The 24,466-nt window shown below is 42.1% G+C and overlaps 2 protein-coding genes across 2 annotated transcripts; one reads left to right on the forward strand and one right to left on the reverse strand.

Moving 5' to 3' along the window:
* Positions 1 to 765: 765 nt before the first annotated feature.
* Positions 766 to 3,380, forward strand: ptger4c (prostaglandin E receptor 4 (subtype EP4) c). The gene is made up of 2 exons (XM_061043675.1): positions 766 to 2,018; positions 2,173 to 3,380. The coding sequence occupies exons 1-2, from the start codon at positions 1,158 to 1,160 to the stop codon at positions 2,764 to 2,766; spliced, it is 1,455 nt and encodes a 484-aa protein (XP_060899658.1). The 5' UTR covers positions 766 to 1,157; the 3' UTR covers positions 2,767 to 3,380.
* A 1,412-nt stretch (positions 3,381 to 4,792) lies between these two features.
* Positions 4,793 to 23,249, reverse strand: LOC132978940 (glial cell line-derived neurotrophic factor). Its single transcript, XM_061044317.1, has 5 exons — positions 22,291 to 23,249; positions 21,332 to 21,646; positions 8,469 to 8,539; positions 6,853 to 7,066; positions 4,793 to 6,601 (listed from the first exon to the last, which is right to left on the reverse strand). The coding sequence occupies exons 2-5, from the start codon at positions 21,444 to 21,446 to the stop codon at positions 6,090 to 6,092; spliced, it is 912 nt and encodes a 303-aa protein (XP_060900300.1). The 5' UTR covers positions 21,447 to 21,646; positions 22,291 to 23,249; the 3' UTR covers positions 4,793 to 6,089.
* Between the last annotated feature and the right edge of the window lie 1,217 nt (positions 23,250 to 24,466).

The following is a 24,466-nucleotide window of genomic DNA, read 5'->3' on the forward strand; positions in this document are numbered from 1 at the left end:
CCTCTAATAAAGACGGTTTCTTGTGTACCACAGAGTGTCAGCACCAGTCGACAGATAAACACGAGAGGCTGCAGAGCCATAAATACTAAATCGGTGCCATTGACAGTGTCCCCATGAGTCCACTTCTTCAAGGAGCATTAGAGGCTATGTGGTCGATGGGATGAGCTGCTGGAAGAAGCCCAGTATGTGGCCTCTCGTTTATTATAAGTGCATTGGAAACATCTGAGGCTTTCGCTGGTTTCAGTGACACGTTTTGAGGCATGTTGGGCTCTGTCTCTTTGTGTTAGATTTTATCTAAATGAATCCTTTCATGCTTTCAAAATTGCAGTCTGTGTTGTGCCGTTGATTTCAGGACAGTTATAAATAACCTATTGACTGCTGAGTGTGTGGTTTTAAACAGCTCGTGGAGCTTGTTGGGTTGAGGGCGCTGACCGTGGTGCTGAAGTTTGATTTTATGACCCAATCGGCACCATCTCCCTCTCTTTCAGACCATAGAGTCAAACTAATTGGTTGTCTCGAGTGAATGACCGACAATTTCAAAGTAATTGGACAACTTCAACTGTGAGAAATATATTGCGGAAAATAAATTCCTTGATGAAAAATATAAGGAACTCTCTGGAATGTATACGTTTCTGGACACGTCTGTGAGACCTGATCATTATTATTAAATATAAGGGCTAACTTATGTGGGGTTATTTCATCCACAAACAAGTTTTGTCATTTATGACAAACAAAAACTTTGTTTGTCATAAATGATTTCAGATGTGGGTATTTTGGCTCCTGTGTTAAGTGATTTGACGTTATATCACAGCTGGATTGATACGTTGCGATAAAGAATTGAGTCTTGATTGATTCTTTAGCTGTGAGATCGTAAGGAAACTCTTACAGCCCGCACGTCAGCCTTCTGACATCAGCACTCAGCTTAAATACCCGCAGAAGCGAGCAGTGTCAACAAAAAGCAGGCACACCTTCATGTGAGAGCTTAACACTGCTGGAAACTGAGCAGAGGATCTCTCCCATGAACTGCACTTTATTCTATTGACAATACAATATTTCAGGGTTCTACACTAGTTCGCTCTCTTCTCTACAGAGCGAGATATCTAAAGATCACAGAACGTTCTCCCATCTCAACCATTGTGCATTGCTGGTTTTTAATTATGATAAACGAGACTCTTGCGTTTGGAGAACTGGACACGAACGTTTCAGACCCACTGCCGTCTCTCTCTCTCAATCAGAACAACAGCGCTCAGGCTGCGCTCAGGCTCGATTTCAGGTCTCTGGTCACCTCAGCCACTATGTTCGCCGTGGGAGTCTTGGGGAATCTCATCGCCATCATCGTGCTGTGTGTCACTAAGAGGGAACAAAAGGAAACCACTTTCTACACTCTGGTGTGCGGGATGGCAATCACGGATCTGTTGGGAACGTGCTTCACCAGCCCCGTGGTGATCGCCACATACATAGCCAGGCGGTGGCCGGGAGGAGTGCTGCTCTGCCACTTCTTCTCCTTCTCAATGCTCTTCTTTGGCTCGGCCGGGATGTCCATTCTGTGCGCCATGGCTGTGGAACGATATTTGGCCATAAATCACGCGTATTTCTACTCTCAGCACATAGACAGGACGATGGCGCGGTTTGCGCTCCTGGTCACCTACCTGGCCAACATCGTGCTGTGCATCATGCCCAGTTTTGGTTTCGGACAGCACGTGAAGCACTTTCCAGGGACATGGTGCTTTCTAGACTGGAGGGCAGTTGATCCGCTCGGTGCCTGCTTCTCCTTCCTGTACGGAGGCGTGATGCTGTTGCTGATCGCAGTGACAGTCTTGTGTAACTTGGCGGTTTGCAGGTCCCTGGTAGGGATGAACCAGAGGACGGGGATAGTAAGGACGGAGTTGTGTGAGCAGGGAGGATCACGGCGCCGCTTCCCAAGGCTGCCCTCAGTCACCTCAGCGGCGGAGATCCAAATGTTCTGGCTTCTGATCTTGATGACCATCGTTTTCCTGGTCTGCTCAATCCCTTTGGTGGTAAGAACTATACACTTACTCTTTTTTTTTTTGTCTTTTTGGTTTCTTTGTCTTTTTGTATTCGCGCCTGTTGCGTTCCAAATACTTTGTGTTATTGGTGTCAGTTTATTTGTCATCGTATGTTGTTCATATTTGTGTGTCTTTGGTGGGCTAGGTCCGGATCTTCGTGAACCAGCTTTACGGCCCCGCTGTCATTTCCGCTGGAGGGAAGCCGGACGACATGAGCGACCTGTTGGCGATCCGCTTTGCCTCGTTCAATCCGATCTTGGACCCCTGGGTGTATATTTTGTGCAGAAAGAATCTGCTGCTGAAGGGCTGCGAGAGGCTGAAGAGGACGGTGGCCTGTTTTACGGGCGGCCGGGGAGACAACATTGGCTGGGCAGGAGACCAACACTCCCCTCCATCTTTACACAGCAATGACACCAGTTACGCATCAATACGCACAGCCAGCTACAGGAACGACGTGGAGCACCGTGTGACCGTCAAGCACCAGACTTGTACAGACTTCGCTATGAGGCAGGCGTGGGAGTACGACACAGCCCGTGCTAACTTTCACCCATTCAGCGTGGAGTCGACCGCGATCCTGGCCTGTGAGGAGGATATAACAGCTGGGTCCAAACAGGAGGTGGCAACCATGTCGTCTCCACGCAGTGTAACGACTCCCCTCTCTGCGCACGTGAGAAGAGTGGACATTGTCACCTGCACATTCAGCACACCGAGCTCGTGCCAGTCAGCGAAATGCCTCTGACAGACATGTTATGTCAGCCCACATCACCCGAGAAATTACAATGCATCTTTGTGAGGAAGCAACGCTGCCAGGTGATAAACTCCACTGTAGTTGTTTTTTTGTAACTTCAGATAGTTTGAATCAAACGGAGAGCCTTATCAAACTGAATGAAAAACTTTAGCATCACTTAGAAAAAAATGGTGACTAGAATTATCCCAACATCTGTACCGGGTCAAAACACAACGTGAATGAACCTGCTGCAGAGGATTCACAATTTAATTCAAACCACATTAAAATGTGAAATAGTTCCTGCTGGAGAGCACAATAGATTGTTATGCCAGGTCGTCAAATAGCGACGTTTTGTCACACTAGTTAAGCGCGCGAGGTATCCTTTTGCGCACCAGTTACTTGTACAGACCTACAGTCTGTGGTACAGTCCTACAGTCTGTGGTACAGTCCTACAGTCTGTGGTACAGACCTACAGTCTATGGTACAGACCTACAGTCTGTGGTACAGACCTACAGTCTGTGGTACAGTCCTACAGTCTCTGGTACAGACCTATACAGTCTCTGGTACAGACCTACAGTCTCTGGTACAGACCTATACAGTCTCTGGTACAGACCTACAGTCTATGGTACAGTCCTACAGTCCTACAGTCTGTGGTACAGACCTACAGTCTCTGGTACAGACCTATACAGTCTCTGGTACAGACCTACAGTCTCTGGTACAGACCTATACAGTCTCTGGTACAGACCCACAGTCTCTGGTACAGACCTACAGTCTCTGGTACAGACCTATACAGTCTCTGGTACAGACCTACAGTCTCTGGTACAGACCTATACAGTCTCTGGTACAGACCTACAGTCTCTGGTACAGACCTACAGTCCTACAGTCTATGGTACAGTCCTACAGACCTACAGTCTATGGTACAGTCCTACAGTCTATGGTACAGTCCTACAGTCTATGGTACAGTCCTACAGTCCTACAGTCTATGGTACAGACCTACACTGGAGCGTCTGTTGGCCTCTTGTCTATCACGTGCTTAAGGTCAGTTTGGTTTCGCTCAGTCAAAAAGTGAACGATTGATATTCAAAACAACAGTTACAACAATGGAGTGCGTTTACTTTTTATATCATGTTTTAAGTGTTGTCTTTAATCTGGAATTGAGTCTGTTTTAAATATTTGATGTAATAGAGTTGAACCCATGACTCCTGGTTGAAGATCCTGCTGATTTGTCACTTGTCTATGACATGGATACACGTAGTTTCTATTAGCGTCTAATGCTGAATGTATTTGCTTTACATTTACTTTAAAGCTCGTTGCTTCAAGAAAAGATGCTGAAGGGAGCATCGCTCATTAGATGAAGTCTGTACACAATTTTCAACCAAGCCAAACAGAATATACTTATACCCCATGGGTAAAAATACTTCCTCTGAAATAATCAGAGTTTGATACATTGTGTGGACATTTGAAATACATGTTTGCGTATAGTGTTGTTGTTGTTACACTTAATTTAATACTTTTTGAAACTCTAAATGCTGCTACTTCACTCTGTGCTATTTAAATGTGTTGCAGGGAAAACTGAATGTAGACCTTTGAGACTTATTCAATTTTGTTGTATATTTCATATTTTGAATATAATGTTTCATTACTGTTGCCTTTAAAACGAAAATAAAAATGGTGTTGTTGTTCTATAAACTGAGCGACCTGTGGTGTTTTGCTAAATTAAAAATAAATAAAAAGCAACAAAGAAAGTAGCACACTGCTGAGTTTGATCTGTTCTAATGGTTTGAATAGAATACATGACATTCTCACTTGAACCAACAGGTGGCAGAAACGTGACACTATTTTCAGTTCAAATTGAGGACAACAGGTTCACATTGGTATTTACTGTAAAACCAGCAGGTGGCGCTACAACATAAAAAGTCCTGTTAAAACTGAACTTGGAAAAGACAGTGTTGCTGTTCCCTTTTATAGTAAAAAAAAACATTATGGAGGTCACATTCAGAATACTGTGATGTAATCAGTAAACAGTGATAACAAGACATATATTAAAAAGCTTTATTCCCTTAGAGGATTATGCCATACAAAAATAAAGTACACTTTATAAAACAATAATATTAATGTGACATACTGGAGAAGTGTAACAGAGTGGAAGTTCCTCCCCATACTAAGATGAGAAATAAATTGAGGTCCTGTTGTATACATATATAAAAAAAAGTCTTCCCACTCTGGACACTTAGAGTTATGACTTCGCTCAGGAACACTGATAAAATTATCACTGCAAAATTAAATATCCACTGTCAAACTTGTTTTTTTCAAAGTTAACCAGATATACCACATTGATTCAATGCAGGCTGATTTGTTTCTTTTTTAATGACGAGGATTTCAAGATAAAATAAAAAAGAAATCAATGCCATAGAGAACCTAAGACTTTGGATGAAGATTTTATTTTATAAAATAACTCTAATCATTTCAGAAATGTTTATTGCTTCCAATCTTAGTCTGAGCAGAATCTGTAGTCGGGCTGTATGAGATGCTGGATAAATGTGAAAAATCTGCATTAAAAAAAAAGAAATGCACGTTCTGCATGTAAGTAGTAACTGTCCACATGAAATCTGAGTCTTCGTAATAAATAGATATTTATCCACAATATGGAGTTAATAAAAAAAAAATAGCTCTCGTATCAAGCTATAATAAATAAATAATTTATCAGAAATAAATATATTTTACTTTGACACAGTAATACATGAAGATGCATGGCATCCATTTGGCTGAGTTCATCTGAACATAGAAACAATGTAATGCCTGTTCTTATGTGATATAAATGATATTGCTTTAGGAGGTTTTGACTTCACTGTGATTAAAAGTGAGCGTCTTATTGGGCGTTTTTCAGTCTTAATTCCAATATAAAAACAGTGTCAATCCTGATATTGTGTCTTTTCTTTGTATATTTGAGTTTTAGCCTTGAGGACTTGCCCATTAAAACTCAAACATGTCCATGCATTCAGTCTCTTTAATGTCTGATAACTGGTGTGGAGGTTCCCACAGTAGTTAAGAGTTATTCATTTAAAAACATTCTCTCTTTGAGGAAGAAACAATAACTCCAGACTGTGAACCTGATTAGTTCCCTTCAGGCTTTGATTTTGACCTCCATCGTCCAGCAGCATCCAGACCTCCCCATCCTCAAAAGGAAATACACAGAACAAGTTGTCTCATTTACTTCCTTTGCTGTGTTTGTGTAGCAGCGCCCCCCTCAGACCATCCTCACACTGAGCCTCTTGATTCATCTCTGTACAGGACAAGCGACACCTCTCCTCTTTGTTATTTTTTCGTCCATTCTTTTAGCCCATGCACATGCAGCTGGCAGCAGATAATGACTGGATGGTCCTCCAGGTGGTTTGAGCGTCCATGAAAGAAACAGGCTCATACCGGTCAGGCCGGCAACACGGGTGGTTGCTGACCTTACGAGCAGTGCGCCTCGGTAGTGACCCGTTTTCCAGCAGCGCCTTCAGAGCGAGGTCGTAGTTTGTTCTTGAGGACTGACAGGAGCCGACACAGAACTTAAAGAGGACGATCTCGTCAGAGTCAAACCCCAAACCCAGGTCCCGTACCCTCATCTCTCTCTTTTCCACACGACAGTCCCTGCTGCTCTGCTTCGGCTGCCTGTTTTTACCTTTACCCTTTCTGTCTCCTCTTCCTGTCTCTACCGCTTCCTCCTTTTCTTTCTTCTTCCTCTTCTTCTTTTTTTTCGGTGATCCCTTGGGTTGAGGTTCTGAGGGGTCAGAGGAGCGGGGAGAGCGTCCCACCCAGCGACTACTGGGATGGTCATCGACCTCATCTATCACAAAGGGGTCTAAGACAGAGAGGAAAGATTAGGTCGAAGAGTTACAATAAAATCCAGAAAATGATGAGCAATAACATGAGAAATCTCCAGCAAAATCTCAGATTTCACCTCTACCTTTTGACAAAAATGTCACAGTTTAGATCACATGTAAATATATTGTGACTGAGACACAAAGCAGATCCCCAGACCCTCTTTCCCATCCAATACTGCCTGGTGAAGCTGATGTGCTGTAAATCACACTTTCACAAGAGCTTCAGTACCATAAAGAGAATGCCAAGTGGAGTAAGGGTCACTGTCATCTTCCTGCTCCTCGTCCTCCACCACCTCTGGCAGCGTCACAGGGAACTCGCGCTCCTCCTGGCCTCCCAGCAGGCCCACAGCCCGGCCCGAGTCTGATCCCACACCAGCAGAACCGGCTTTCATATGAGCTCCTTCTACGAGAGGCAGCAAAGAGAAGAGCACCCACAGTAGCACCTACAGGAGGCAGATACGCAAAGGTTAGCTTTAGTTTGGTTTCACTGACTATCTTGAATGCTAAATCTAAACGCATGACAGAGTGACCAAAGTCTAGGATTTACAGTCCAAGAAGGCAGAGCTGCTACCAAACATGAAAACTAATTAAGACAAGTACTATCACTTCTTTAATAAAGTGTGTATCTTTTTAATCAAATGGTAATTTTGTAGCTTTCCATATGAAGTATAGTTAATTCCCCTGTATTAAATATTTGGCCACTTGGTGACTTGGGCTCCAGGCGTAAATATTGACATCACACCATAAAGCAGTTAGCAAGCAATTGTCTTTGGCAGGTCCTTGGACTGCATTAATATTTATTTTTGAGTTAACTCGTGTTTTTTTCTAGAAATTGTGAGTCAAGAATTCACTCTTGTTTTGGATCAGTTTTTGGTCTCAGCCAGCTCTTTAGGGAAATATCATTACTTTAACTTGTTTTATTTGTTTTTAACAAGGCAGTCTGATTTCTCCACACCATACTGTAAAAAGCTAGATCATCAGAACATCTTATTTAACCTGTTCTAGAGGTGTAGGTAGTTGAATTTTTTTGACAGAAGACTCAAGATTTTTCCTTGTATGTAATCTATGCCAGCCGAAGCACCTGCTTCATATTCAGCATACATAGCTCTCTATTCTGACCAAGCAGCAAGAATGCCTCACTCAAATCACCAACACATCCTTTAAGTGGATTTTTTTGATGACACTTTTTTTTTCTTAGCCATCTCTTTAAAGGTGAGGTTCACAGATCTGTTGTCCACTTTATGATCTGCTACAAAATGAAGATGGCCACCATGAGGAACTGGCTGTTTATTCGTTTGCTCTCATGGTGACCTTATACTATATAACAAAACTAATTTGACAAAGAGCATTACAGAATAAAAGAAAAGAAAATGAGATAATACAAATGAAAGCACATAAAACACTCTTGCTCTTCAACACCTCTAACAGCAGTACTTTGTCTTAAGCCTATTTCATCAAAAGTGATCTCACTTACTCTTCTGTAATATTTAAATCAAATAACTCTGCTTTCTTTTCTGCACAGGATCAAGCTTCTTCCATTGGCTAATAGTTCAGCAAAGACAGCCTCAGTGCTGACATAGTTTATGGGAAGCTAATTTCTGAGCCTTGTGGGATATATTACATTAACAATTGAATTTATACACACACATAACTCATCCTCTGGTTTATAGCCTTTAAAGTGGAAATGAAATATGATAAGGCATTAGCTGCAGAGATGGTGATTTCACAAGTTAAAATAGGAGAAATAAAGAAAAGATGGGGACAAGATAAAGGGTTGAGGGAAAAGGAAGGAGGGAGAGACATTTTCAGTGTGCTCTTTTGGCAGTATGTCTGTTTCTGACAAACCTTGGCCTTTGCTGACATTACAGAAGCGATCTCGGGTCTATCCTTCCTATGAACTCTCCATCTTGTCCCACCTGGAGAGAAAGAGAAAGAGAGGAATGTAAGAACGAGAACAAGGCCTCACTCTGTCAACTTTCCTCCTCCCAGAACCCCCTTTGAAAAGGCTAACATAAACTAAAGGCGCAACATGCGGGTGATATAATGTCTATACATTCACAATTGTCCATCTACTGTAAAAAAAAAAAAAAAAAAACACACACACACACACACAAAAAACATAGCTCTGTGGGCCCCTGAGCAAGCCGGCATGTCACATAAATCACGTCCTCAATGCACCAGGACACCGTGTTTGTTGTTGCTTCAATGTTTGCTGCCAGCTCGTGTGGCCAGTGTTGGCTTGTCAGTTCATACATCCATGCAAACAGCTCAAGTGTGGAAACAAAAGGCAGCATCTGCGATACACTGGTCAAAGGCATTCTTCAGGGTTATTCCTGTGGCAGAGGCACAAGCAGGGTGAGGAGGCATAGCAAGAGCACTTCGCGGAGGTCCCAGACAAAAACCACAGAGATGCAGGACAGGTGATAAGAGGTGTTATGGAATCAGATGTTTATATATAGTACGTGCAGGGTGGAGGATACTGCTGGTTGCGATGTGGAGCACCACACAGCCTGAAACATGAGGTCATCAGGTTCTTTTGTGGCGACCCGAGTGTGAATCGCTGCCCAGGTCAGAGAAACACATACTTCAGAAGCATTAGGTGAACTTAGACATTCTGCATCTATCTTGCGTCTTTTCCTCATGAATGTCACATGTGTACATCCTCTGAGCAACATGAACATCTGTTAGACCTATTCATCATCTGACCAACAGCTGAGCTGTCTAAAGGTTTTTTAAAGTGAAATGAGACATTCAAAGATGCAGCAGTGTCGTTCTTTACCATCACTGTGACTACAGGGAGACACTGTGGAGGCCAGTTCTGTATTTTTGCTTGATAACTAACTTAAGTAATATCAGAATTGTATGAATAGACTTGTGGGGGCTCTTGATCACTGGAAGGAGGACTAAGGCCTTCAGATCAGTTGTCTCTACTCGTTCTTGTGTCAACAACTGTAAGTAATCATGCTTTTCTTTTTTCTCTGTAGCAGCCATGCTCAAAGTTCAGAGAAGCCCAGTCCGTCTTTAAAAGGGACAGTAAACTCAACTCTACTTTGGCTTCTTTAAAAAGAACACACACTCTCATCCTTTGTTGTTTGTGTAGTACATTAAAACTTCTGTTTAAGGAATAAACATATCATGCTTGCGTGCTTATCATCTCCTCAATTCAGAAACCATCTCTGACTTCAATTTTTTTTGATCCAACCTCCCGCCCTCATACCTCTTACTGAATGTAACCACATCTGTCATCTCTAGGATGCTTTGTTTAACCTTGGCACTGAACTAAAGCAAAACTGAACGCCCATAGTAACGCATTTGAGTGTGTACTGTTCCTATATTTGAAGATCTCACAGATTAGATTCGCACAATGTTTATTTAGAAGTCAGAAACAATCATAGCAGTTCTGTCTGTGCAATGAGATGGAAGACTGACAAAAGGTGACTGATCGCAATCATGTAATCCTGCATTTTACTGCTGCAGAGAAAGGGTTAAGGGAAAGCAAAGTTACAGACACTAAGGGGTGGGAGAAGACATAATTCAGCCTAAGAGACAGAGAACACACCACCGCTGCAACATAAAACCAAAATGTGTGGACAGCTCGGCCGTCTGTCTCTCTCCATCTCTGAGCTGATTTAAAACACTGTGAGGCGGCACAGAGGGCTACAGATCCTCAGGAGAGGTGCCACTCTGAGTCCTTAATGCCACAGCTGGGAGTGTTTAGCCACTTTTAGATCAGCAATCTGGGAGTCTACATGGGCCTGTCTGCTGGTTCATTTCATCCCAGCTCTCCGGAGCTGTTTACAGCCCGAGGCCTGCAGCCTTTCTCCAGGATGAAGTGGGTGGGGGAGGCCAGGAGGAAGAGAAGAGCAGGACAGGGGTCCTTGAAGAGCTCCAGACTGACACAAGCCTACTGATGTGTGTGTGTGTGTGTGTGTGTGTGTGTGTGTGTGTGTGTGTGTGTGTGTGTGTGTGTTTGTGTTCAGTTTCAGATCCACCAGTGCTTGATCTATGTGCGTGTTTAGAAAGCCGGACATGTGTTTCTTCCTTGTTTTGGCTGATTAAAGTGTTTGGTTTGTCCATCAGGCTGCATGTCTGCTAAATGGAGAGCGGACTTCATGTCACCTTCTATTTGCATTGTTTCCCCTTCTCGCTCATGTTGTTGTTCACAGTTATTTAAGTGGATTAGCTCTCCTGAAACAAGTACAGCCAATAAAACTAGAGTCAGCCACTATCTACAGAGCTTATTCCGCTATTGTAAACTGCTATTCCAAATACGGGTTAAGTGCTTTGAGAGAGTGGATGTGGATGTGAATTTTTTTTTTTTAGGGGGATTTTTATGAGGAGGAAGAGCAAAGTTTAAAACATGGGCTGGCGCACAAGAAACATGAGTTCATAGTAGGCCCTGTCATACACAGTGAACTGCACTTTCGGATATTAGGAAGTTTTTTTGTTTTTTTTTTATCATTATCCTTATTTCAGCCTTCATCTCACAGACGTCTTCAGATATCTTACTTGTAAATGAAGCAAATGTCCAATAAATTAATAATCAGTAGGGCCCTGTTTATCAGAGTAACAGTGATCGTCTCTGCTTTTCACTGGACTTCCCTTGATGTGGTTAAACTTAAACACTTAATTCTGAATGTTCCTTTTTTTTAACACTCACTCATTCACTTTAAAATAATGTTGAAGTCAAACTGAGAACATATAGTTTTATTATCCCTTTTGAATTGTTAAATCAAACACTTGATATTACTTATATATATATATATATACTTGATAACAGTGGTTATCAGTCATTTTAGCAATACATTCATGTTTTAAAGCATTCAAATTTAGGAACATACAGAAAACAGAAGAAAAAAACAAACTGCAGTGACTAAACTCTGGCTTGATAAGCTAGCTGGAAAGTTAGCCTCAGTTTCATTTAGTAATTTTAACCCCTTATGATACGCAACTCTACGGAAGCGTACCGCTGCCAGTCTGGAAAATAAACCAAGGGTCAGTATCAGGTTATAACTGATCCTTATTTGGCACCAATACGCTTACGTGCCATTCATAACCAAGAACAAAAGTCAATAGATGTCAGCAGTTTTAGTAGCTTCCCTCTCTGCTCTCTAGTGGAATCACCACGATGCGGTTAAGCTTCATTTATAACACTACAGTCTACAACAATGCTGAGGAAGAAATGAGAACATGCTTTCCTTTTGCCCACATTTTCCAAACAAACACTGTTTAAAAATCAGCCTAATGACATAAAACTGAAGGATTAGATAGCACGTTAGAAATGACAAGAAATGGAAATCAGGGGGACAAAAATTTAAAACTGAACTTACTTAACTCCAGAAATATATATTTTTTTCACTTTTTCCTGCAATAAAAATGTGTTTTCAGCTACCACATATAAATAGTGGAGTTTTTTAAAAACACAACAGAGAAAACATGACTAGTTACAATAGTACGTTACATGCTGAAGGCTAACTGGCCAAGCTTAGCAGAGGGAAAGTAATTACACTGTAGTGGAATTAATGACTTGGTTGAGCTAAATAATATGATGTATATCATGTAACATTGCTCTATTAAACTCACAAATTACTTCATCTACAGGCTAAAACAATGCCTAATAAGAAATTAGAACATGTTTTCTTTCTCCAAACATATATATGAGGGCTCAGGCTCAGCCAAAGGACATCACATTTCAGTTTTACAACCCTTGTAACATTTTGTCTCAGAGCATTCAGACTCCGGACACTCGTTTCTCAGCTTCACTGTGTGGGCTTTCTAGCGGTAGAAAATAAACAATATGCAAATGTATTACTCTCAATGATGTGATTCAGTCTTTTATTATCACTGGTATTTTATTATTTTTTACTAAGAACAAAAGCAGCATTACTGGGTTTCTGATCAGGGGTCTTGGTTCCTACTCTATCCCATTACATCCTCAGACCTGAGCTCTGCCCACACAGCCTCCATAAACCTCTCAACCTGTAAAAAAAAAAAAAAAAAAAAAAGAAATCTCAAAGCTCTCCTGTGGTGCCTCCCTCTAAAAGGCCAATCCTCTCTGATAATGACCTCCTATTAGAGACACACTCTGTTCTCTGCTGTGTGCGCACATGCACGTATGTGAAATGTTCTGACCTCCAGCTTTAACCTGTCACTACTGCAGTGCCTGATTGCAGGAGCGAGGAGAAAAACAAGAGTACAGTAAATCACTGCTGGCTCAATAAAAGACACCTGCAATGTAAGAGGAGATGCAGGAGGGAGACGCAGAACACCAGGAGAGCTGTCTGATCACTACCAGACACTAAGAAATCTGTGGAGGTCCAGCAAAACGTAGCATGATGATATCTGCCATGCTTACATGTGCCCCAAAGCTTTGCATATATGCAGTGTGAAAACTTGTTTTGTTACTTTACCTTGAAGCAATTTGTTGAGTTTCTAAGACTTTTTATTTGGGCTGTATGTAGAAACGTAATGCAACATTTATAGACACTGATATGATGACCAGGAATCATGTTTTTGCTTTTTCTCCTCTTTGTCCTGTTTTATAAAGTTTGCTTTGGACATTAAATGTATTTTTTTTTTCTTGTTAATGGTGCTCTCTACCCTTTTCAGATTCAAATAAATTTCAGTATTTGGCATTTTAGCAACAGCGTGCCAGCTGCAAAGTCCAAAGAGAAAAAAAAAGGAAGAGGAGGAAGAGTGATAGAGAGAAAATGACAATAGAAATTCATTGATAAAAGTAAGGTGATTTAAAAACAGAATGGATTATGGTCTAGGTGAAAGAAAATGAGAAGAAAAACTAATTAAACGTCTGAATGGGAGAAGTCAAAAAGAAAAGATAAGGTGAACAAGCGAGGGAATGAAAAAAAAGTGAAGAGAGCGCAGAGTGAAGCCCGATCAGTCTGTAATCCCATAATCCCTGGCAGGCAGGCAGGATGTAATTGCTCGTTAGTGCCAGTTTCCACTCTGAGGCCTGTCACTGCTGGAAAACCGCAAAGTGCCGGCGAAATGAGAAACAGATAGCAGGTCCCATGCCTGGGTTCAGATGGGGAGGCCCCCCCCCCTAACCAAAGCTGCCCCAAAACACACACACATGTGCAGACACTGACACATGCTGTTCCTTGTGTCGCTACTTTTTCTTGTAATCCTTTTATTGCCACAAAAACACACATGATAAAGCCAACGTCCGTTAATTTTTGCCCACAGTTTCAGAACACACACACTCTTGAGAACACACACATACAGGGGGCTAGGGTAATCAGAGGTGTGGACACCACACAGCCTGGAGGAGGATGGTGAAGAGAGGAGTGAATCAGTATGACCTCACTCTTCTCTGTGTGTCTCCCACCAGGACGTTTTATTAACCGGCTGACAACATCTGAGCCTGGAGGTGTCTGAGATTCTTACAGGCCAGAAAGAGACAGAATATCTAGAGAGAAACATTCAGGGAGGGAAACTCTAGCTGACTGTGTATAACACATTCAGGGCTGAGCTGGGTTCCATTAAAATATCTAAAAACAACCAGGCCAATGTAGAAAACAGACTCTTATTTAGTACAGACATTTATGAATTCTACAGTGACCTTGGTAAACCCTTAACTTTTCTTTGTTTACACTCTTAGGGCAATATTTAGTCTGCCCAATATGATATATTTGCAAAAGAAAAAAAAAACCCTCTCCTACAAAAAGACTCTCCTGTCAGCCTCCAGTCTGGTTTTGACAGACACATTTGAGAATGAAAATTAGCTGGAAAACCTCAGTTCATGTTCACACTTGTCTCTGACTTTATTGACTAAATGACTTTGTTGTATGTGAAGAAAAGTTACTTGTAATAACAAAACCACAGTGGACAGTTGTATGACCCTGCTGCTACCTTTCGCCGCTTGTTTTATACCCTTCAGGTTGTTGGTTTGGTTTTATCATCTATGTCGCTGTTTAAGTTAATTTCACCACTTTTACCAGAAGACCAAAAATAGAAATCCATCAATCTCTACTAATATCACACCAATTCCTAACCACTGCTATCTTAAGTTAAGAGCTTTACAAAAAGAGCAAGTCTAGTCTGCACTTGTTAAATTAGCAAAGACTCAACATTAACATTGGAAACATTTAGCTAAGTGAGTGGTAAGGAAGACCATTCTTTAAGCAGGCAGAAACCTTTAAAGTGCATTTTAACACTGATGTTCAACTTGTGTAGGAGTAACAGAAGGAGAACGTTTCCTAATTAGAGAATTGCCTGTAGTGTTTCACAGCACAGCCTGGACCCAATCAAAAGAACCTATTAGAGGGAAACATATTGATCGCCCTGTGATAAATCACTAAGTGATTAGTGATTTACTCCACTGAACTGCAGCTTTCTTTTCATGCCAAAGAGAGACGCTGCAAAGGAAACGTGTCTAATGGTTGCTCAGTGGGATAAATGAAGCACTTTTGGTGCCGAACAAAGTGTTTGAAGTGTAACATTTCTGGATTAACGCCCTCACACATGCAGGTTTAGGGTTGCCAAAGGTGCTGTGGAGAGTTACTGCAGGTCATCAAAGCAGCGAGATCAGCGGGTCACATACGCTCGATAAAATGCACGTTTCCATGGGGCGTAAAAATGTCGTCTGTGACCAGCACATTAACCCCGAACTGCAACCCTGATGGCTCTATGATGACAAACAGAAAGAGAGGGAAAGAGCTAATGTTATTACCTCAGCTAGTAAAGACACCTGGGTCAGCTAAAGGCTCCACATGCTCACTCAAGCACAGGATGCATTATATCTCTTATACAGATGTATTGTGTAAAGATATGGTGTAAGATATGGTGACTCCCGGGACACAGGCTGCGATTCCAATCCAGAAGAACAGAGCTCGGACGAAGAGAAGTCCACCTCAGACAGCAGCGATGAAGAACATAACAATGTTTATGAAAATACAGCATGCTGAATAAGACGCTCAGATAGACACGCGGCACACGCCCTCAAGCTGGTTTCAGATATGCAAATCAAACCCTTCTTTATGGGTAAACACATTTCTGCTCTGCTACATGCCACACTAATCACTACCTGTTTGATCAATTCAACATAGACGTCAGAGTTGTTAACGTTGATGGTAGGCACTCATTTCCTGTCAGGACCTCATGCCTCCTTGTCATTTGACTTCAGTCTGTCAATAACATCTCATTTAGCCAGTTATTGGTTTTGTGACACTGTCCCCATCTCCTCAGTGGGGAGGAAACCTTATGTAAATCTATCGTGTATGCAAAGAAATGAATCTGTAATACAAGCAGGTTATCTGTCGTCATCTTGTTGTGGGGGGAATTAAATCTTAGAAAATGTTTTAACTTAAGCACACTTTAGGTGTAGGCAGTGCCTCTCTTGTTTCTTTACTTTGCTCATCTTTCTCATGGACATGATAAGAAAAACAATCTCAAGTTACAGCAGATACTAAGACAAAACTGCTCAAAAAAAGAAAAAGGTTCAATTGGACAAGGAACGCAAGCTGTCAGATTATCAGATAGATTTTGGAAAGAGAAAAACGTCTCTCATATAGGTTTATATACATTAGGATAATCTTGAGATCTGCAATGGCTGACGGCTCCTTATCCACATGTCCCTCTCCAATCTCTATCTCTTCCCCTGAGCTCCTACTCTATCCACTGTTCTGTTTGTTATAACATACCAGCAGATAATTATCTCCCAACTCTGCAGTTCTATTTGATTCAATTGGGCATTTTAGCGTCTTTTATGAAGTTGTTTTGGACCCACAAGTTAACTGTTTTGCTTCAAGGCTCTCATTAGCCTCGTTTTCAGACCACGTCAACAATTTTCAGTCAGAAGCCTCTGATTTATACACTGTACACGTCTTGCTCAGCACCAAACAGCAGACTGGTGACAACCCAGAAGCACGCAGCAGCTAAAGAGAGATATTTCCCTCTCTTGGGTTGGTGGAGACAGAAACAGCTTAAATTAAATACTGATGTTGCGCTGCATCTGCAGGAAGAGTAAACACATTTTTGAAAACACATGTCGACAACAACTATGTCAGAGTTGTGTAAAATAAAATGAAATATATAATAAATAAGAGCAACTTTGAAACCTGTATTATTGTCTCACTGCGGGTTTTGTTTGTTGTCCTATAAGTCTAACTTTTTATCAACATGAAAAATAATACAAAGTTTAATAAACCAAAATGATCATGTAGGCTACAACTGAAACACAAAACTTCCTCAGAGATGTTTTTGAGTACAGAAGGAACGTGAAATGAACCTGCTGGAAGATTTTCCACATCAGCTGTAACTTCCGCGATGTACAACAGACTCTATGAGATTAAGAGTGCAGGGTCACTGGAAAGTTTAGTCGATGTTCAGTTCGCACCAATTAGCCGCACAGAAACTCCCAATGCAACAGACGTATAGTGTCTTGTGACCCATTCAGATGAATTAAAGGGGACAACATCTTCCTCCTTGCAGGAAGCGTTTTCCCATGAGCTCTAAGATGAGGACGGCTTCCTGATGCGACACATCTGTGTGTCCTCACCGTCTCACTCCTCTTCACTCTGTCTCTCGCTGAGGAAGTTTTCCCCCCGCGACCCTGACCCTAATAACCCAAATTCCTGCCTGATTAAGTTGGTTTTAAAAGGAAGCCACACAGAGAGCGGTTGGGTGAGCCTCACCTTAAATGGGAACACATTTTAAGCAGCATTGGAGCGATGATCAGAGGGTAGGGTTTCACTTCCCGGTGTTTGTGAGGACGGTGGTGCTTAAAAGGCCGCGGAGAGGACAGACGGGGGAAGAAAAAAAAATGGAGATGAAGAAGATTTGTAACATAGAAATGTACTACTCCACAACTCTCAGTTTAACCCTAACCCCGAAAAACCGATCTTTTTCATCATTAAGGAGATTTACATGCACATATGGACACAAAACCCCTCACCTTAAAAAAAAAAAAAGAAAAATCCACACTCACCCGCAGAAATCCCCTCTCCCACCATCAACCCACCCTGCGACCTTTCCTTGCTCCCTACCCATGTTGTTATTTCTCCAAATTAAGCCCACACCGAGCCCGAGAATAGCACTCAGAAAAGTGGCCATCTGTGACACACACACACACACACACACACACACACACACATCATTATGAGTGTGTCTTGTGGGTGAACCAGCTCTCTCCAAAGTGTTTCCGTGTCGCCCGCTCGTGCCCCAGACAGACTGGGTTTAATGACCTGGCCTGATAGTTCAAAGCAGCCCCTTAGAAACTGTGATTAATGAATCTGACCCGCTAATTTCAGAAGAATACGGCTTATTGTATCAAAAAAGCTGCGCTCACAGACACAAACATTGCGCAGGGCTACTTAACATTCTTCTGTATTTCGAGAAGAAGTTGTTTTAAGGAGGGAGATTTGACGATTTGACGATAAGGACAGGAGTTTGCTTTATGTTTCATCAGCGGCTTCAAAGTATCAACTGTGCCTTTGTTCTAAATGATTTAAGCTGTTTGAACTCGAAGAAGTCCAAGTACTCCACAACAGCAAAACAATTCAACATCAGAGGCAGAAATAATTCCCCAAGTGTGCTTACACAAAATTGTGCCACGCTATAAAAGCCTGGTTGCAGAAAACAGAAGTAGCATGGGAAGCGTTCGTCTGAAGGAATACATCTAACAAATTGAAATTCCTTTTTGTCAGATCATACCTCCTTCAATTTGCCCTGAAGGAATCACGGTGGTTCTCTGTGTACTCTAAGCACTTCCAGATTGGAGTTGCCCTGTGGCACTTTCAGGTTGCATAATCAATCTCTCTCTCTCTCTCTCTCTCTCTCTCTCTCTCTCTCTCTCTCTCTCTGCAGTCTCTTCATTAGTGAGCGGACAAAACAACCAGAGTAACGTTACACACCGAGGCCGGGCAGAGCCGAGGCTCACTGCGCGGCGCTCACATCCATCTTTAACTGACAGATTCCCACCAACCTGAAAAGTCTGTGTCCTGCTTTACTGGTCACTCATTTGATGACACTTTTAATCTGCCTTTGAACTTAGAATTTGTTACTTTTAACCCCCCCATCAAGTTCCCTTACTAACCCCACCATTGCATTTGTGTTAAGAGTTTTGAAAATTCAGCCACTTTTCATTGGCTGAAGAGTGACGCAGAAGATTTTTTTTTTAAATTATTATTATTATTTCTTTAGAATCATTGTTTCTCATCCTGGGGTCTGGGTCCCCCTAGGGGAGGAACCCGATCCTGAGGTTGTCAAATTAGATTTGCACATTAAAACATTACTGGGAAATATATTCAAAGGTATTTTGGTAAGAACAAGTGTGTACTGTAGTAATATTCTGATAGGATTGTATCAATGGAAAGTATTCAAATCTGTGTTGATTTTTAAAAGCAATGTTTCATTTTTTTAATGTGGTACCACGGGGGGGCTCTTAGATACAAATAGGGGCGGGGGCTCCAAAGAAAGAAGGTTGGGAACCTTGGATTATGGTGTAAAACATCAGTGTGTCCTGGCAGGCAAATTTAAAAACCTAAGTGTTGTTTGAAGTAATTCTTTAAAATCTTTGTAATTGTAGCAGTAAAGGTTTCTCAACACGCTCAGTATTATAGGTTTTTGGTCAATACTTACGTTATATGGCTCAATATAAGACACTGCTATAAGATTTAAGAAAATGAAAGGATGAGACAGGTATGAACAACCGTTAAGCCTTTGTGAGCCAAAAAAAAAAAACCATCACAACGACCAAACTCAGCTGAAAAGACTCAGCACCAAACAACACATCAACACAACGATAAGAAAGGAAAAAATTGATGAAAATGATAAGATGCAATCTTGCAAGTAACATTTCAGTTTAATAAGGATTTTCACCCTGAACATATTTCACAGTCTCAAAAGTAATATTTGAAGTATTAAGTTCTATAGTTGAATACCAGATCATTTTGGGTGACACCTGGGTGAGAAGGCAAACAAACAGTGAATGGGGCTGTTAACAGCAGCATCGTCTCCATCTAGATGTGTGAGACAACTTGTACGAATATGAGTGTAATAATAAAATCAGTCACTTTTCAATGACAGGTTCAAACTGGCCTTCACCGAGTTTGATGACACAGAACAGCATGAGAAGAAGAAAGAGTTAAACCCATAACACCAACAAACAGCATGCTAGCTCTCGTAAAGCCACATGCCAGTTTAAACAAACCAGACCACACATCAGCAGGCTGCTGCTAAAGAGAACACGCCCGCCTGCTGTACCTGACCCTTAACAGAGCCGCTGACCCTGTGACCTTCGACCGGAGGAAGTGAAAGCTGTGGCAGCGTGACGGGGTAGTGTGAGATGCCTGGAGCAGAGGTAATGCTCTCATGTTCAAACCTGAGAACAAACTGGCGATTTTAGACAACACGGGTAAAGAACAACAAGGTTGTTTCACGACATGTTTTAACACTTTTCAAAGGCATTCGGTGGGGGAAGTCTGCTGGGGATGTGTGGCATGTCTCAGGTGAATTCAAAGCTCGCTCACACACAGACTCATCAAGTACATCAGCTTTGAAAGGATCAGAAAAGAGGCCTGTTTTATCACCGCATGCACATGACGGAGTGAGTCAGTGGGCCACTGAGTCAGAGCGCAAGAATGAAAGTTCATCCACTCATAAGGGTGACGCATAAAGTTATTTGTTTTTTACATTTTCTAATGGATAGAGCCTGACAAACTGTTGTGGGGTGGAAAGTACCACAAATGTAAACCTTAAACCATGCCGGAGAAGTGTGTTAAATTAAAAATAGGAATGTCCTTTACAACATGTCAAAACACCTTGAAGTCAATCAATCAATCATTTTTTATTTATATAGCACCAAATCACAAGAAAACGTATCTAAGGACACTTTGTAATACTATATTAAGAAACCCATTAATAATCCTCCAATGAGAGAGCCCTTGGCGTGCTAATGAGAAACCTTCCTTTGAACAGGCAGAGACCTCGAGCAGAACCAGACTCATAGAAGACTCATGAAAAACCTCTTCTACCTCTGGTCCCCACAGAGATGCTAGAGAAGAGGGAAATGGATGCAGCTGTGTGTGTGTGTGTGTGTGTGTGTGTGTGTGTGTGTGTGTGTGTGTGTGTGTGTGTGTGTGTGTGTGTCCGTGTGTGTGTGTCTGTGTCCGTGTGTCCCTCACTTTGAAATTTAGATTTGCAGCCCACCACCACTGGAGAGGGTCACACTGGAAGACTTCCTGACCGCCACTGCTTCCTCCTCATCCATAAGAACACACACACATCATATCCCTGTCACTTTGATTTACAATTTCCCAACATTCACAGTCGCCTTCTAGCACCTTGTAAAGACTTCACACAATAAATCAGAAAACCTCACTTCATAAAGTCACAAAGAACAAACACCTCCTCCTAGACAGGGTTTCACCAACACCCCCAATAAACACTAAATTAAGTCCCAAACTGGATCCAGGTCACGATGACCCCCAGCAGTCAGTGGAACCTTAAACAGCTGGCAGGTGCGTGCGAGGAGGTTTGGAGCTCAGAAAAGAGCCTCTGATGTGAAAAGAAATCAAACATCAAACAGCTTTTTCAGTGTTGGCACAGCAAACATAAAGACAAGAGGCCAGGTCTGCGCACACACTACAGCAACATCATCACGCATTAGAAGAACATTCAGATATTCATCTAAATGACTTGGATATTGCGTTGATCATTTCATATTTAAAGACATTTTTCTATAATCTTACCGGCTGTCTTGTGCGCAGTCTGCTCCAAGTGCGCACCGGAGAGGACCAGTGAGTCGCTTCTTTCTCGCCCGGGGCAGCTCATGTTTTGGACTATCCATACGCAGCGATGTGACATGTTTTACAGCTCACTGTAAGGGCTTGTAAGTGTTCAGAGAAAACTGTCTCCACTGAGGCTGAAGCAAACATGAAGAATCCATCTAATGCGACTCTGCCTCAACGGGAAAGGCGCCTCCTCCTCCTCCTCGTTTTTTACGCGGCCAAAAACCCTTCTTTTTTTTTTAAACTCTGGCCGGTATCCTGTCAGAGTCTCAGCACCTTGGATAACAACACAGATAGGGACAATGAATACAGACCGTTAAACTGCGAGCTCAAGTCATTGTATAAAACAGATCCAAAGATTCAGAACTACCTTTAAAGTTTGAGTGAACTCCTTCCCCATTTAAGAACTTTTTTTTTTTTTTTTTAAACAAATTAAGTCTTTGCTAAATAAATCATGGCACATTTCATCTAACATATACTGGCTTGTTTAAGTATATTTGTTTGAAGAAAAAAAAACATGAAATAACTAACTCATCTGGGGGAAAAAAATGATGATATTCAAACCTAAGTCAAGTTTTAAAGGGAATGTGTATTTTAAGAAAGAATACGAGACCAAACGAGCTGCTTAATTGAGACTTTTGCAGACAGAAAGCTTTCCAGGTCAGGAATAAAACTTTACAGCTGAATGGCGCATGCAGACTAAAGCCATAGGTATATAAAACCTAATTAGGCAGAAGTTTGTCTGCGGTGACATAAACACTCCAACACGGTGGACGAGACGGACGGACACACAAACACTCGAGAGAGTCAAAAATGTTTGTCCTCAATTTGCTACTCGTGCCGTCTCTCTGCTGACTCACATCCTAACAGCGTTTGATGAACTGAAGCCAGTTTTTCAGGCATGACTCCCCTTTGCTTACCTCCAATAACCTGTTCAGTCTTGCCTCCAAACAGCTTGTATAGTTAATGAGTAAATAACTCCGCGGGAGATTTCTCACAACATGTTCCGAGTCTCCCTAAGTTGAAGTCAAGGTCGGAACAGAATCACAACGTCCATGGAGAGACTCTGCGCAGTCCATCATTTAAGGACGAAATCACAGGGTACCCTTGTTGTCGTCTTCTTTTACTTGTCAGCTTGTCTTAACGCGAATTTGAACGTCAAGTTCAGTCTTAAAGTACGCTGCTTTGTCGTTTAAATTCTTGCTGTGAGTAAATAGTCCATGCGTCCTGCCTTTACGCAGCTGTAATCCGCGTCTCCAACAAGCCCCTCTCTCTTTGAGAGACTTTTACTTTGGACTCAGGTATCCAGTTATCAGAGACTGTGCCGCTCTGGTGTCTTCTCAGGAGTCTACTACACAGCTACTAAACAATGTCTACAATGCCCCGCAGGACTGGAGGCTATGCGTAAAACAGCGCGCCGCTCCGCCTGTCAGGGACTGTGTGAAACCGGAGCGCCGCTGTACAAAGTGCTGAGATTTTTCCTCCCCATCTACATAGCTCAGATGTCTTTTTGTTCGTGCGCTAAGAGGAGGGAGGGAGGGAGGGATAGCTAGATTGTCACTCCAGACTGTCATGGAGCGTTTCTGAAGTGCTCCAGTGGAAGAGTCCATCCAGTGACACATCTGCCCTTCACTGTTTACTCTGGCACACTCATAAATGTTGAAGGGTGCATGGACGGATTATGAGACATGAGCCATGGGCTCAGACATTTAAAAGGCCACTAACCCACCTATAAAGGAGCTGTACACCCAGATTGAAAGAGACACAAAGAGACAACAGAAGGCCAGGCTATCTATTAGCAACCTTTTGTGTCACTTCAGGGTCTCATCTGTTTCTCTTTTCACACAATTGGTATCTCTTTGTAGTTGATGTCATTGAAGTCATTGTGCATCGTTATAGCTCTTTGTAGTTATTTTACATTTCCTAAGTGTCAATTTGTTGTGTATTCAATTGTCTCTTGTCTTGTCTCTTTACAGTTATTTGTGCCTCTGTGTGGTCAATTTTCTTCTCTTTAATTTCATCAGCTTTCTTCGTCATTTGCATCACTTTGTGTTCATTTTGCTTCTTTGTAGGATTTTCTGTCTCTTTTTTTTGTTTCAATTTCTTTTTTGTTGTTTCGATTTATTTGTTTTCTCAATTATTACTCAAAAGTATTGTTTCTTTTTATGTATTTGAATAATTCTTTGTAGAGACTTTTTGCATCTTGGTGTTTTCGAGTAAGAGGTTTAGTTTCTCTTCTGGAAAGGTTGAAGTCTCTTGACCTTCCGCCAAAAAATGCTAACAGCCACTTCATACAAAGACTGTTGGCCATGATATCCCTGCACATTTAGACACCGACCTGTGTATGACAGGCCCGTCAAGAACTTTCTCCATGTGTGCACAATTGATAGTGTGCACCTGCAGGCTTCACTCTGTACACAGACTCATGCTTGTTTATCACTCTCCCTCTTGTGTCTGTCAGTCCTGCTCTGGCCTCTTTTACCTCACTGTGTTACCTGCTGTCACACTTGAAGAAAAAGCAAAGAGAGTCTTGTAAGTGGCCGAGCCCGGACTCCTCTGACAAACCACAGACCACTTTTCAGCGCATGCACCACAAACCACACACCCTCCAAGAGTGGAGCTCCAAGCCCCTCTCCACCCTCTATCCCTCAAGTTCGTGTTGTTCTGTCATGCCACCTTGCTCCATCCACCCACCGTGCGACACATGGAAAGGCCCTCCAGCTGAGGCACTCCCTGCAGGGCAAACACTGAGGCCCGCTGAGCACAAAGGCTGGGTAAACAGCTCCTCAGCTCTCCTCTCTGGGCCCACTCTCAGTAAAGAGGAATAGACAAATGCAGGGAGGATCCCTGGTCGCTGCCACAGCACTATTTATAGTAGCAACAAACAGGGCAACAATGCACACAGCTGAGGTGCATGACATGAAGGAATGTACCGTCAGATGATAAGATGATAAATCTAGTATTTGTAACCTGTGTTTCTGAATTTTCTCCTCCTGCTATTTCCCTAAACAATCCTATGTCAAAAAAACACATCAAACTAATCCATAATGCTGACCCTCCTATTGAAAGATTATGTAAATAAATAAATGCAGTGAA

Source organism: Labrus mixtus, chromosome 8, assembly GCF_963584025.1.
Source record: "Labrus mixtus chromosome 8, fLabMix1.1, whole genome shotgun sequence".
Lineage (NCBI taxonomy): Eukaryota > Metazoa > Chordata > Actinopteri > Labriformes > Labridae > Labrus > Labrus mixtus.